Source organism: Chrysochloris asiatica, unplaced genomic scaffold (genome assembly GCF_000296735.1).
Source record: "Chrysochloris asiatica unplaced genomic scaffold, ChrAsi1.0 scaffold00005, whole genome shotgun sequence".
NCBI lineage: Eukaryota > Metazoa > Chordata > Mammalia > Afrosoricida > Chrysochloridae > Chrysochloris > Chrysochloris asiatica.
This window is the reverse complement of record NW_006408523.1, coordinates 44,319,634-44,336,219: the sequence shown is the minus strand read 5'-3', so window position 1 is coordinate 44,336,219 and position 16,586 is coordinate 44,319,634. Positions and strand designations below refer to the sequence as shown.

The window sequence follows — 16,586 nt, the reverse complement described above, 5'->3', positions numbered from 1 at the left end:
TTTTTTTTTTTTTTTTTTTTTTTTTTTCTGTCTTTTGATTTCTTCATGTCCGATGTCACCCACAATCCATCTGGTCTTCAATCATACGTGTTCAATGTGTCAAATCAGTTCTTGAAATGATTTCTAATTAGATGGAACATACTTGCTGTTGTACTTTGGCTCTCACTGACTTGCTTTAATTTCTTTATGGTCAATTTAAATTTGCAAATGAGCAATTGATAATCTGTTCCACAGTTGACATCTGGTCTTGTTCTGACTGACGACATTTTCCATTGTCTCTTTCCATAGGATGTGGTCGATTGATTTCTGCGTATTCCAGTCAGCAAGGTCCACATGTAGATTCACTGTTCATATTGTTGAAAAACGGTATTTCTAATCAATAAGTCATTGGTCTTGCAAAATTCTATAATGTATTACTCATATCATTTCTATCACTAAGGCCATATTTTCCAACTACTGGCTCTTCTTTTTTTCCCAACTTTCTCATTCCAATCACCAGTTACCACCAACAGATATTGATTATATGTTTGGTCAGTTACAGACTGCAAAAAGTTGGTAAAGATCTTCCATTTCTTCATCATTGGTATTAGTGGTTGATACATAATTTTGAATAATAATTGTATTAACCGGTCTTCCTTGTGGACATATAGGTATTGTTTGATGGTATTGCACTTCAGGATAAATCTTTCATTGTTCTTTTTGATGATTCAATAGGTCATTCCTGGCATAGTATACCATATGATTGCACAATTGAAAACGGTTGAAACCAGTCATTTCCAGCTCACCAATGCCTAGGATATTGATCTCTGAGCGTTCTATTTCATGTGTGTCAATTTCCAGTTTTCCTTGATTCATACTTTCTACAGTCCATGTTCCAATTACTAACAGATGTTTGCAGCTGTTTCTTCTTATTTGGATTCATGGCACAGCAACAAATGAAGATCCAAATAGCTTTACTCCATCCGTGCTATTTAACTTGACTCTATTTTGAGAAAGCAGCTATTCCTCAGTCATATTTTTAATGTTTTTCAACCTGAGCAGCTCATCTTCCAGCTCTATATCTGACAATGACTTGCTGTTTATCCATGAGGTTTTCACTGGCCAATTTCTTTAGGAATAGATCTCTCGGTCCTTCTACTTAGTCTGTCTAGGCTGGAAGTTCTGCTGACACCTAGCCAATCTGGATGACCCTGCTAGTAGTTGAAATACCAGTCACACAACTTCCATCACAGCAAACTACCACAATATGAGAAACTGACAACCAAGTGGTGGTAGACTTTGTTGCATCATGTAAATGATGGTTTTGGCTGCACTGTGAGACACAAAAGCTAAAGTATATACCTTGACCAAAATAGATTGGCTATGTGTGACTGCCAAAAGAGTCACTCTGGCAATTCAAGGCATGCTTTAGAGGCACTTCAAAGTCAGCTACACAAGCACTGTGCAGGATGCCAAGGTACTAAATGGGGCTCAAGAGAGCCAACGTTCTAAATACTCTTTTGACAAGAGTTGTTTATCTTGTAAATGGCAAAGGTTTCAGAACTTATCATTTAATCTTAGTTTCTTAATGCTGCTGTAACATACAATACCACAAATGGGTGGCCTGATGAATAGAAATTTTATTTTCTCACAGCTTAAGGGGTAAGAACTATGAATTTAGGGCACCTGCTCTAGGTGAAGGCTTTCTCTCTCTCTGGTGGCTCTTGGGGGAAGGTCCATGTCTCTTTTCAGCATTTGTTCCATCAATGCTTGGTGGGATCTATTCATATGGGATCCATCTTTTCCCATGTGTCCATGTTTCTATGCCAAATCATCACTTTTTATGTATCGCTAAAGTGGTATAGGCTTAAACTACACCTTACTGTAGTTTAAGTTACACGTTACTGTAACACAGAAAACCACAGATACCCAATAGGGATTATATCCACCAGTGTAGGGGTTAGGATTTACAACACGTATTTCTAGGGGACACAATTCAGATCATAAATCACTTACATATATACCCCACCTTACTGTGGTATTTTCCTAAGACACTGGCAATTTAACCTTCATAATAATCAAACAAGCAGCCATTTGTATTTCATTTCACAAATGGGGAAACTGTGGTTTTAAAAAATTAAATAATTTGCCCAATATTATAAATACAACATCTTCCGGGACCAGGTCTTAAATTCAGATTCCTGGACCACTTACTTAAATGATCATTCTGCTAAAATTCTCACTAAATACCATGAGTTCAGTTCAGACAGTGTTGCTAATAGATCCAGTTTATCTGTTTATGTCATCAGTGCTTTAAGGACACCTCATGTGCCGCCACCACCTGTTCTGCAATAGAGGCATATGCATTGCTATGCTGATAGATGGTTTCAGTGGAACATTTAAACTAAGACAGTAGGAAGAAAGGCCTGGCAATCTGCTCCTAGAAATAAGCTAATAAAAACCATATGGAGTAAAGTGCTCTGATCTGCAAGTAGTCATGGAGACAGAATTTTGTCCCATTGTATCATGGTCACCATGGGGGTTGGGGAATGGAGTGGGGAGAGGACTCAAAGACAGCTAACAACAACAAAAGTTGTAACTCTCAAACCTTAGTTCACATGTAAACAGCACCAAGCAGCCTTGTTATAACATAAATTGCTGGACCCAACTTCCAGAAATTTTCATTCAGGATACCATAGTAGATCCTAAACAAAAATATTCCTAACAAATTGAGATCTGATTTTGAGATTGCTAGTGTGGGACCACACTTTAAGGATAAAGTACGATAGTGGTGGTTATGTGCCCTGAAGATAGTTCCGACTCAAAGTGACCCTGTATGGGGTTTCTGAGGCTGTAAATCTTTACAAGAGCAGAAAGCCTCCTCTTTCTCTCTTGGAGTGGCTGGTAGATTCAAACTGCTGACCTTGTGGACAGCACCTTAGCTCATAATCCACTACGCTACCAGAGTAGGTTGTTATTAAGTGCCATCCAGTAAGTTCTGACTAAGCGACCCCATATAGGGTTTCCAAGGAGTGGCTAATGTGGCTTGAACCGCCAACCTTGTGGTTCAAATCAACCTTGCAGTCCAGTGTATTAACCCACAGTACCACACCAGAGTATGCATAACCACAAGTAGTAGCAAGTTAAATATAACACTGAGGCGGTATATCAGAATGTCCTGTGGAGCTTCTAAACCTCAGACTCAAGCCAAACTATTCTGATACAGGCTAGGCACAGGAATCCATACATTCAGACAGCTCCAATGATGAAGCTGTTGTACAGTCAAGAGTGAACAGAGCAGCAGGGAAGATTACTCGCTGGACTGTTTATGTCAATGAAATGAGTTCCTTGTTAAAGTAGGAGTAAAATACTTACCTTACTAATTGTTACCATTTGCCTATCAAATTCATTGCAGATACACACGAAAAAAAGTTTAAAATAAACAGAATACATTGATTTGTAGTACATACTCAAAAACATTATGTCCAGTTTCTCTGGATGGTTATACTAACTTAGGATATGGCATGATCTTCACAAAAGGCCTGTATAAATAAATCTTGGACCCAGCTGTTTTAGAAAGCCATTTGTTTTCTCTGTTAAATGGTGAGGGGGGAAAAAAAAAAAAACCTCCCTTGCTAAAACTAAGAGCTCAATTTATAGGATACCTTACCCTGGTGGTGCAGTTGGACTGCTAACCAGAAGGGCAGCAATTTAAACCCACCAGCTGCTTCTCAGGAGAAAGATGAAGCTGTCTGCTCCTCTAAAGATCTGTTGTTGTCCTTGCTAAGTGACGTCGAGTCAGTTCCAGCAAGCGGGTTTCCAAGGAACAGCTGGTTGATTTGAACAGGCAACCTTGCGGTTCAAACCAACCTTGCATCCCAGAGCTTATCCTACAATGCCTCACCAAGACTCCAAAAATTTATGGTCTCAGAAATCCTATATATGATCATTATGCACTGAAACGCACTGCCCTAGTGGCACAATGAGTTAGGCATCACGCTACTAAGCAAAAGGTCAACAACACTCCTCGAGCAAAATATGTATCAGTCTGTTTCCATAAAGGTAGAAAGTCTCAGAAACCTTGTCTAGCAGTGCTACTTTGTCCTACAGGAACTTTCTGAGTCGAGATCAATTCAATGTCAGTGGGTTTGCTTTTGGTTTTATCCTTCCCTTTAAATCCAAACGTGGCTTTCTCTGACAATGTTGTTGTTGTTGCTCTTAAGTGCTGTTGAGTCGGTTCCAACTCACAGCACCCCTGTATAGGGTTTAAGAGGAGCGGTTGGTGAGTTCAAACTACCAACCTTGAGGTTCAAACCTACATCGCGGTCCAGTGCTTTATCGTGCAGAGCCACATCAGGACAATCACTAACTCATAGCTTCTCTTGCCCTTCTTTTTTAAAAAGTGAAAAGATCCCTCTACATTGTGTAGTTAGTTATTAAGTATTCATTACATCCAGCAAATATTCTATTCATGTCAAACGTTCAATGTATCCATTTATTGGTTTTTTTATGTCACAGCGATCTCAGGATTTCTTCTGTGTCTTCATGCTCACCTTGTCTCAGATCTAGCCAGTATCAGCCCTTTCAAGGTCTTCTCATCCTGAAGGTATGTATACAAAGGGGCCTCACAAAGTTCATGGACAACGGAAGTCAGAGATAATGGAATTTTCCCACAAATTCTTTAAGCCCCCCTCATAGCTCCATCTTTCCTTACTATCTTGACCACCAAGATATTAGTTCGAGCTCCCCTTGTGCTCTCCTTGCAGATATAACTTGCTTGATCATTTCTTAACAGCTTTAGGATCGGATTGTTCAGGAGAAGGTTGAGCCATTTGACTCAATCTTTAAATGGAACTAATGATGAACTTTGTATTTTCAGCATTTCTTTTTAGTCCATAAGAATAGGCAAAAGAGGGGCTTCTGTATAACTTTAGGTTATGAGGCAAGTAACATTAAGTTCTTATAGTATTATAGTAATACTAAGAAACTCTTACAGTATTATTGGACATAGAATATTTTCTATTTCTCCTACATATCTCTTTACTACTAAATCTCTGCTGCTCAAATTCAGGCATCAGAGGGACCAGAATAAATCTAAATCTGAAAATGAAGTCTTAGTTTTAAGGATTATTTAAATAAATATTAACTTAATTAATGACCCAACCCTTCCCCCGCAAAAAACAACAACAAAAATCCCACTGCCATCGAGTCTAGCCCAAATCACAGTAACTCGGCATAAGGTTTCCAAGGCTGTAAATCTTCCTGTCATGGAGCATTTCTTAGTTTTATTTGTTTTCTTTTTAAGGAAATCTTTTATTAGACAGTTTGAAAATGAAACAAAGTAGTCAACACACATGAACATTAAATTCTAAAAGATTATCGGTCTATTCTTACCCTTGAGAAGATGTTTTCCAGGGAGCTGGTTAAGGACCTCTTTGCCTTATTTTTCAAAATGTCAAGTTTGAACCGGCCACTGCTTGTCGAATTTTCCGGGATTGTACTATTTGAAATAGTCTACATTAAAAAAACAAAAACAGATAAATCCCAGTCTGCAAATACCAAGGTTAAATGAGGCTTTACATGTAGGCTTACCCAAGTCATTAAAAACACACACACACACACACACACACACACACACACACACACACACAGAAGAATTCTTCAGTAAACTCCATTAAAAAGTAATAACTTAGGTTCCACATTGCGAACACACAGATTTCTAGGAAAACGGATCAATTTTTAATAATGTAAATAATAAAAATAACAGCAATAAGTTCTTCCCTTCCACCTAATAAATTCTGGCTGCATCTTCTTTTAAAAAAATTAAACTTGAGATAGCACTTTCTACTGATATTTTGATTCATAACTATAACCATCCATTCCAAGTTGCTTATTTTATATCCAAATTGCCAAGTGGGAATAAAGACCAAACAAAAACCAGGAAGCATGTTGTAAAACGCAGAGCAGCTTCCAGTGAAGCTGGAGTCTGCAAATGGCTCTGTTACCATTACATTTTTGTTGGTGATAGAACTAAACTCTATGAGATTCTCCTATGCACCCACTATTTACTCTAGTCTCTTGCCCAGTTCTTCGCTTTACATCTCCAGCCATCCAGTCACCAAGTCCTAACAGTTGTGTCTCCTAAGTGGCTCTCCATTCAGCCCCTTCCCTCACATCTCAGTGTGGTAAATTCAGGCCTCTCACCTGAAACAAAATAAAATCTCCAGGTCAGAAGCATGCAATCTGTCTACGAGCCAGTGCACCCTTGTATCTTGCATATGTTGATATTACTGTACTGTCGGTGTTGGTGTTGTCAGATGCATGTGATAAAGTAAAACTTCCCTATAAGGTTTTCTAGGCTGTATCTTTTTGTGGGGTAGATCACCAGGTATTATCTCCCACAGAACTGCTGGGAGGGTTCAAACCACCAATCTTTTGGCAGTTGAGCACTTAAACTATTGTGCCACCAGGATTCCCTAAATTACTGTGCTAATCACACCATGTTTTAATTACAAATTGGCTTGTCCTCTACACAGGAAAAAGACAAGGCTAAGATTTATCCCCACTGCCTAGTGTACAGTATGCATTTGATAAAGGTTTAGGTAATAATCAAATGCATGACTTCTTGCAAATCCTATTATAAATTTTTTCTAATTGGAAACGATGAATTCCATCCAAACTCTCCCAACCTACTCCCCTAAAACTCTACCATCGCAGTGACAACAGAATTATCTCCCAGTCTGATATTCTTGTGCTTTTTCTTGAAATCCTTCCACAGTCATGTTTAGCCTGGTGCTTAAGGCTCTTCATCATCTCTCCACTACTGACCCTTTCAGTCTTGCTCTCCTTATCCACAAAAGCCCACTACAAATCGGCACACCTTTGTAAGTACACATAAGGATTATGTGTGGTCACATTCACTGCTACATGCTTTTTGAAAACATACTTCCTCCACTTTCCTGATAAGCAAACTTTATCTCCACTGAAACTCCAGCCTTTCCAAAATGCTTATCCCTCTTGCATTTCTTAATACTCCCAGCAGCCCTTACTTCTTACTCGAACTCCAAAGCAAAGGCAGACATAGCGGCTCTGTTCTCCTGCAAACTACTTTGTAGAAGTCATTTACTGCTTCTACTATATGTTTAAGGAGCTCTGGTAGCATAGTGGTTATGAATCGGGCTGCTAACCTCAAGATCGGCAGTTCAAAACTATCAGAAATTCCGTAGGATAAAGATGAGGCTTTCTGCTCCCATAAAGATTTACAGCCTTGGAAACCCTGTGCAGGGTCACTATGAGTCGGAACCACGGTACTTAACAACAACAACAGCAACTATAGGTTTGGCTTCTCTTTCGAATGTTTGAGCTCTTCTCCAGAGAGAACATCATTGTTCATTTATCTCTTTTGTCTCTCCTAAACACACAGCATCCTAGTGTGGTGCGGTGGGTTAATGCACGGGACTGCAAAGCTGGTTTGAACCATAAGGTTGACTGTTCAAGCTCACCAGCCACTCCTCGGAAACCCTATGCAGGGTCTCTATGGGTCACAAGTGACTGGACGGCACTTAACAACCACAACAACAATTTAGTTATTTCAGTACCTTTTATGAGCCAACAATAAACACACAGCTTGGCTCATAAAAGGTTCTGAAATAGCTAAATGAAAGAATCAAGTAATATATGATCTGTTCTGAAGAAAGAGTGAAATAAAAATCTAACCTGAGCTATTGTTATATTTTCACTAAATATGAAAGATACACACAAGAATGAGAGACAAGGAGACAGCTCACCGACGGGCCTTCCCCAATGTGAGTGTGTGTCCGCTGCTTGGCCTCACACAGCTGCCTCAGATGTAAAATCACAAGTTCATTTTCTTCCTGGTCACTGACTGGCTTCATTTTCTGTAGAACAGACAAACCAAGATAACATAGGGGGGCAACACAGCACCTCTCATCTTATTATAGTCTCATTGGGTTTTCTCATTTTGACAGACAAACATGAAGTTAAGACTTGGACTGCTCTAAAAGGCAAAACTAGCAACCGCATTCTAGCTACTATTAAAGATCACTATATAATATACATCTTTAACTTCAGATAGAGGCGGAAAAAGGAACTCATAAAACAGTCTGATTCTTATTCCTTGTATCTTAGTTAGGAAACCTGTAAATGATAGAACCTGAACTCGTTCGAAGATGTCAGCTTGCTCATTATCTGTCAAAGATGAGAGATGCCTTTGTATGACCAGCTTGGCTCTTGGCGGATAGAGACCTAAGAAAAATTACAGGGAGGGAGCATTAAGCAGAGTCTAGCAGCTGGGTCCTAAGTTTATATAATACATTGCAGCCCACCCCTTAGGCAACAGGCACTGAATTCAACTCTTCTCAAAATGTGTACCTGCCTACACCAAACCTTGGGACACTACATTAAAATGATTAAAATGAGATGGAAAATCTCATCGAAAGCTTCTAACAGACAAGACACCCTTGCAGTCAGAATTAGAACCAAGAACTTTTAAATGAGACCAAGTTGTCAGTACAAGTCGGTATCATTTAATTTACCAACAAACTTAACCATGATAGAACCCTGAATGGAATCAACCTATCCTTGTTGTTGGCATGGAAATAAAAGTTAAACTGTAGTCTTGACCAGTATTTCTTAGAATAAATGATACTGAAGAAGAAAGACTGACTTATTATAAGGCAGAACCGTCACGCAGCCTGGATCTCTTCCCTTCAAGCAGTTTGTGTTCTGTGGGCTTAAACGTTAAAGGGGAGCATGAGTGCCTAGTGACACTTTTATTGTTGTTACTTTACCTAGAATTTTTTACTTCTTTAAATCACAATATCACTTAAGTCTGTCTTAAGCACAATTTATATTAAATCCTTGTGAATTTTTTTTCCCTCAAGAATAGTTCTGTTTTTATAATTTAACAAATGGAAAACTGAATTCATATTTACAATGTTGTTGTTAAGTGCCATCAAGTTGATTCTGATTCATAGCGACCCTATACAGGGTTTCTGAGGAGCAGCTGGTGAGTCTGTACTGCTGACCTTGCAGTTCAAACCACCCTTGCAATTGAGTGTTTATCCTACAACACCACCCTGGTGCTTGGCATACATTTGGCACCTGGTAGCATAGTGGTTACGAATTGGGCTGTGAACCGCAAGGTTTGCAGTTCAAAACTACCAGCTGTCCCGCGGGATAGAGATGAGGCGTTCTGCTCCCATAAAGATTTATAGCCTCAGAAACCCTGTACAGGGTCGCTATGAGTCAGAACTGACTCCACGGCACATAACAACAACTACCTCTGTCATTTACAAATGTTACTTAAAAATCAGGCCAATTTCAATACAGCTGTAAACTTTTAGGGACAAAAGAACACATTATCAAGCAAGGGGAAAGGAGAACAAATTTTGCTGGCAACCTTCCATGATAATTTTGCCTTTCTTCATTCATTCAATAAATATTTGGTCCAGTTACGGAGCCCTGTTAGCACAGTGCTAAAAGTGCTTGGGTGCCAAATCAAAAGGTCATCCAGTGGTTCAAACCCACCAGTTACTTCCCAGAAGAAAGAAGATGCAGACCGCTTCCATAAAGATTGTTGTTAAGTGCCATCAAGTCGATTCCGACCCTGTGTAGGGTTTCCAAGGAACAGCTGGTTGAGCTTGAACCACCAACCTTGCAGTTCAAACAGCTTTGTAGTCTGGCACATTAACCCACAGCACCACACCAAGATTACACCCTTGAAAACCCTATGGGGCCATTCAGCTGTCCTAGAGGGTTTCCATGAGTTGTAATCGACTTGATAGTAGTAGGATGGGTTCGGTTTATTTCTACTATGAACACAGCAGACTTCTGGTGTGGTGCTGTAGGATCAGTATTGGACTGCGAACCGTGAGGTCGGCAGTTCAAACCCATTAGCTGCTCTTTGGAAACCCTACACAACGTGTCTAAGAGTCAGAACCGAATCAATGGCACTTAACAACAACAACATGTACATAGTAGAGTCTTAAGAACCATGTGAAATGCAGGTACCTTTCTTGATTTTGCCTTGAGTTAAAACAAAAGGTCATGCATTGAGGAGAGATTGACAACTCACTCAGTTCAGTTACTTGACCAGAGATGAAAACTGATTCTTGGAGCTCTGATTTCAACCAGAAACAAAGAACCATTTAATGACAGTAGGGACTTTCTGGTTTCCCAAAAGCCAAAGCAAACTCTGCTTCTGCCAAGGCTAACTCACACTGTACCTTCAATCCTTTCACAGAGCTTGTGCAAAGAGTGCATCGGGCAGGCCTCACACAGCTTGATCTGGGTCTTAGCACTCTGCAGCGCAGCAGCCGTGCTGAAAGCCTGCTTCAGAGTCAGCATTACCTCATCAACCTACAAGAAGAAACAGAACTCAGGTCTATAAAAGACTGCTTTCATGGTAACATTAAACACCCAACAGCAATGTCGGACTTGGCTGACCTTAACTAAACAATTAATAATAGAATTTTGATGACTAGAAAGCTGGTAGAAAATATCAAGTCTTAAAGTTAGGCCTTCTATACGTCTAACTGACATCTGAACAAAGTAACACCATTTTAATATGTGTCCTAGAATACTAATTTGTTCATTGAATGCTACTTTCTAATCCCACTGACTATTAGCCACTACAGACAGTTCAATTAGATGATCCGGTTTTTTGTTTAGTTAAGTGGTTTATCAGATAAAGACCTGTCTGGAAATTTTGTCTGCAACATACAAAATCAGTTTTTGTACGCTGGAGCATATAATATTAGTTCAACTTCATTTATACTATTTATTATTCTGGATCCTTTTTAGTGTAAAGCAAGCAAAATGTGTTTAAGGTCCAGGGGAAAAGGCGTTCAATTTAAATACCGGGGGGGAAAGTAAACCATGGGGGCTTCAAATAGTATTGGAAAATTTTCATGATCTTTTCATTCCGTTTTCCATTTAAGTTGGTGATCTTATCTATGTGCTTCTAAATTGCCATCCTCCCATTCTGGGCTGTAAGAAGTGCTAAAATGGTGCAAATCTCTGGAACCCACAACCATGCCACCAGCTAGAAAACGAATAGCTCTTTCCTTTCCTCTCTTCTGTGATTCAGTCAATAGCTTGAAAGTAACCATCTAGTCTCCTGGTAGCTTTGTTGAAGTCCATTAACGGTCCACCCTCACATATTGCCAAACCTACTTCCAGCTGCACCCCCAGCTTCTCTATAACACAACCACCAGTAAAAAGGAGTGATTTTTCCTCACTTTGTAGTACTTAGTTCAAATTCTAGAACCTGTATCACAAAGCTGTGAAATGCTAGGGTCCTCATCTGAATGAGATTTGGTGTTCAAAACCACTCATCATGTTTTAGAGTCTTTTCCTATGGTCGGGATTAAGAATAAGCTAACATTTTCAAAATTTAATCAGCTTCTGCATTTGAGTATATGAGGAGCATGGATAAAAGGAAAATTTTCTCTTCTAGTGTTGCTGAATGAGGATATCAAACACCAAGCAATCAGTCATTGTATAGTTAATTTTTATTATGTTATTAACCATTATAAAGACTGATAATTTCACAGCATTCCATGACTAGAGATAAATTATTCATAGAATCTGATCTTTTATGGTGTAATTTTAAAAATAAAGATTTCTAATTATTAAAAATAAGAGCACTACATATTTAATGTCTTAGCATTTTTATTTTACTTACCTTGTTACATATTCAAAAGTAATTTTGGTTGTTTATGCTGAAGACATTTATTTATACCGGTAAACTTTGTTTTATTGTGCTTCACTTGATTGTTCCTTGCAGATATTGCATTTTTTACTAAGTGAGGATTTGTGGCAACTCTCCATGGAGCAAGTCTATTGGCATTATGTCTCCAAGAGCATGGGCTCACTTTGTATCTCTGTGCCACATTTTGATAATTCTAACATTTCAAGCTTTTTCATCATGTTATTGGACACTTAACAGACTACAGTATAGTGTAAACATAGCTTTTATATGAACTGGGAAGCAAAAACTTCATGAGACTCATTTTATTGCCATATTCATGTTATTGTGAAAATCTGCAACTAAATTTGTTTTATCTTCGAGGTATGCTTGTATATTTTTCTCATTTTAACACGCTTAAAGGGTTAGTAATTTTGTTTAGCAGCATACATAGCGACCCTGTATAGGGTTTCCAAGGAGCAGCTGGTGAGCTTGAACTGCAGACCGTGTGGTCCAAACAGACTTTGCGCATTAACCCACAGCGGCACACCAGAACTTCCAACAACAATTTTGTTTCGCAGCATATATAACTTTCATAAAGGTTTATCTGTTATCCAATAATAATACCTTGTGGAATATCTCCAGAGGAAATGCTAAAGTCTCAAGTTTTCCCCTCTATTTCTAAATTAAACAGGGATCATTTCAATGGTATCCCATATGTGACTACCAACGCCTTCCAGTAACAAATTCTACCAGCAACTCTATTTGACTTCTAAAATGTTAAGTGTTTTACTTTTTAAAATCTATCCGTCTTTTTAGATGGCCAATAAATTCTATCATGAGAACAGGGCAAAGATAAAAAAAATAAAGCACTATGAAATATATTAGTTATTTTAATCTAGACTAAATATTACGTCCATTCCTTTATTTTGAACATTTTTACGTGGCACATATATGTATGTTTATATACATATATACACACACACACATATATGGAGTCCTGGTGTGGCGCTGTGGGTCTGTGAGTTAATGCGCTGGACTGCAAGTTTGGTTTGAACCACCAAGTCAGTAGCTCAAGCCCACCAGCCACTCTTGTATAATTCTATTCAGGGTCGCTATGAGTCAGAACTGACGGACTAAATGGCACTTAACAACAATATATATATGCCATCGAGTTGGTATACTTATGTGCTGTCAAGTCAGTTCCAAAACATAGCGACGTTGTATAGGGTTTCCAAGGAGTGGTGGGTTTGAACTGCCAATCTTGTGGTTCACAGCCTGGTGCTGATCTTACAGAGCCACACCAGGAGTCTCTCCTTCCCTCTTTCTATTTATCTATAAGGAGCTCTGGTAGCATAGTGGTTGAGTTGGGCTGCTAACCTCAATGTCAGCAGTTTGAAACCACCAGCTGTTCCATGGGAGATTGGGCAAAGATACAGAAATCATATCAGAAAAAAAAAAATCTTTACATTGGCATCAGACATTTGTAAAAAGCATCAATTAGGACAATTTATGGCATTACAGTGAAATCCATAATGAAGATAATGCATATAAACATTTATAAACCATAGTCAGGCATTTTTATAACATCTCAAAAATTTAAGACTCATAGAGCACTCAAACTTTCTTGAAATTTTTAAGTCCTCCAACTGTTCAAGAAAAAATGTCATTAATCCTGTTTTTAGCAACTCTGAATAAAAAGACACTGATGTACTGCACACTGAACTGCTCTTGATATTTGTTGGACTTCACAACATTTACAACATTCCAGAGCATGTCTCATTACCTACCTAACCTGCTTACATTGCCTGATCACTCAGAGTCAGAGATAATCAAACAAGACACAAGAAAAAAGATAGCTTTCTTAATCCTACGTAATTGTTCTACCAATACACACTAGGACCATGCTTCTTTGATTAACTATTGCTGTTGTTGTTAAGTGCAGTCAAGTCAGTGCCGATGCATAGAGACCCTGTATAGGGTTTCTGAGGGACGGCTGCTGGGTTTGAATTGCTGGCCTTGGAGTTCAAACCAACTTGCACCACACCATGTTATTCATGTAATTTCTGGGTGTTGGTTATTGACTCCATTTGCTGGTCATAGAATAGGCCCCTGACACAGGTGGAGCCCATACATAATGGAAAAAGATGTTGCCTGGTTCTGCACCTTCCCCATCACTGGCTGTGGACTGGACCACTGTGATCCACTGGGTAGATCACAAAGAAGGAGATTGTCAAGACTTTCTCCCTAGGACCTATGAGTCCAGAAGCCCCCCTAGAACCAGTTCAGCATCATAGCAACATGCAGTCCTTCAGGAACCGAGACATGGTGGGTGCACCTAAGGTATCAAACCTGGTTCTCATGCATGGAATGTCAGGATTCTACATGAACTAGTATCCTGGGTTATTTAGTCTCCTCACCTGAATTTTTGCCTACTTTTTGTCTGCCTCAATTGATTATATTTTTGTGTAAGTAGCAGTAACTTGGTTTATTTTTTCATACCTTTAAAATCAATTTTAGATGCAGCTTTTTTTTTTTTTTTAACTTGTTGCTTTTTTTTAATTATTGTGAATTGAGTGCTAGTTTACATGGAAGAACATAGGATTCACACCGGTCCATTGCAATGATTACAATCTCTTCCATGCATCATGACTGAATAGTATTTGCTCCCATTCTCTCTGTTTTTTTGTTTGTTTGTTTGTTTTTTGCTTGTTTGTTTGTTTTTCTGTGTGGGGGGGAGGAGAGTGAAAATGTACACAAACACACTCAGGAATATATAATAATTTAAACAGCCAAAGGGCACATTCTGCAAGCCTGCCTCCTGGTCGCCAGCTCTCAGTCACTCTCTTTCCATGAATCTAGAGTCTTCAGCTGCTCCCTCTCTCCATGTTCCCATCTCTGCCTCCATCTCTGGTGTTGCTGCTTCTTTGGATAAGGGCCCGCATTCTGCTTGTGCACTTCTCCTTTGGTGGTCCTAGGGTTCTCTGTTTCTGGACTGTAAGATTAATTACTCCCCCATTTTTGTTACAAAATTTCTACCTTTATAATTGTCACAGTCGCAATTAGTCATGATAACAATTACTTACTATTGAATCATAAGAATCATATCCCCTTCTCTTCTCACCAGACCCATCTAGACAAGATGAAAACTATTCAGTGGAGACTATCTTTCCCCACACACTCTTAAACTAAACTCCCTCTTGAAAACTTTAAGCCAATCACTTCATGCCTTTATCACCCCCTCATTAAAGGTAGCCAATGTGTAAGTTGACCGTCCCCTATATATCTTGTATACAGAGGGGATAGGATTGACAATGTGAAGACTCCTTCCCTCTCTGTTGGTATTTTGAGCTACTACATTCATACGTATAGGTCAAGTTCAAGTTCATCAAATTGTTGCAATTTATTATCTTTTCCTTTATCAAAAATTGCTTTTTTAGCTTCCTCTAGTCGAGTTTTGTTATCAAGCCATCGAGGCTAGGTCAAATGGGTGTAGCATTTTTTAAAGAAAGGATAGTATCTACAAGATCTCAAAGATTGATTGATTAAACAAGATTAAGGTTTAAATTTTTTTTTTAATTATCTAAACTTACTGTGTGATCCACGGAACACTGTACTGTTTATAAATTTAGAGCAATTACATTGAATGCATGCTACAAAGAAGCAAAAAAAAAAAAAAATACTCATTTTATAGTCTTTGCTCAGAGGAAATAAGCAAGCATGTGTGGTTTTGCAATAACTTGTCTTGCACAACTGCAAGGCCACATCCATATGCTGCTTAGGCCTATATTACTTAATTGACCAGTTAGTTTTGTTCTGCATGTCAGCAATTAAGCCACCCTCTATTATGTTAGGAAGCTGACACGGAATTTTTCTTCTAGCTTCCACCTCTCCAGTCTCATTGTTCAGTTCTGAGGCTTCCTGATGAAATTAGAGTAAACAAGATTTCAACCATACTAGCACTGCCCTACCCTTAAGAATAATGATGCCCAAACTGAGATTGTGCTGCAGCTTCAGTGTACGGAGACATTCCCAGTCAGGCCAGTCTGTTGCCTAAGTCACAGAGCTTCTTAAAGGAGAGAAGAAAAACGCAGCATGTTCCCACACTTTCTACCGTGATCCACTGCTCCCAAACTCATTCTATATACCCAAAGTTTTAACAAAGGATTCCTGGTGGTATAGTGGCTGAAGGGTTGGGCTGCTAGCTGCAAGGTCAGCAGTTCAAACCCACCAGCCACTCTACAGAAGAAGCTGAGACAACCTACTTCTGTAAAGAATTACAACCTCAAAAAGCCTCTAGTTTTAAACTGTCTTATAAGGTCATTATGAGTCGGAATCCACTCGATGGCAAAGGATACGTTTAAACATTTTTTTTTTTTTAATTAAAAGCTAAAAATCAAAACCTGTAAACAAGATTAGGTATAAGAAGGGTTCCTGTCATCTTCCTTCCATTTAGCTCTGGTTATACAGCTTTCAGAAATTAACCACCACCTAGAAATAATCACCATCATTCAAAATACATTTATCAACATCTGCTACCCTAGTAACACTGTGTGGGTACAACACGAATAAGAGATGTGACCTTCACTTTCCAGTAGAGAGAAAATTGAGTGTGGGGATTGATAGGTACTGTTAGTGACCTATGAACAACGTGTAAGAAAAGCACTGAAGATTACTGCAACTGAGGAATAAGTCAGTTGTGAACTCAAGGAGTCAGGTTTCAGTAGAATGCTTTATTTACGCTGGATCCTGAAAAACGTGGGAGAAAAGAAGGGAAGGGGATCCCAGTCAGAGTAGGTCCAGCATGTGGAAATTGATAACTACAGATCTGAACATTTGCTGTATTCAGTACCAGGGCGGACCTTGAGACTGACATGGCCCCTCCTCTGCAGACGGC

At 39.0% G+C, this 16,586-nt stretch overlaps 1 protein-coding gene across 1 annotated transcript in view; it reads right to left on the bottom strand.

Moving 5' to 3' along the window:
• TBC1D4 (TBC1 domain family, member 4) overlaps window positions 1-16,586 on the bottom strand; it is a 256,076-nt gene that overhangs the window by 77,696 nt on the left and 161,794 nt on the right. Inside the window, exons 4-7 of the mRNA XM_006832071.1 lie at window positions 10,227-10,359; window positions 8,153-8,244; window positions 7,767-7,877; window positions 5,374-5,493 (exon numbers count right to left, since the gene is read on the bottom strand). Of these exons, the coding sequence (XP_006832134.1) occupies window positions 5,374-5,493; window positions 7,767-7,877; window positions 8,153-8,244; window positions 10,227-10,359 (456 nt within the window). The remainder of the gene's footprint in view (window positions 1-5,373; window positions 5,494-7,766; window positions 7,878-8,152; window positions 8,245-10,226; window positions 10,360-16,586) is intronic.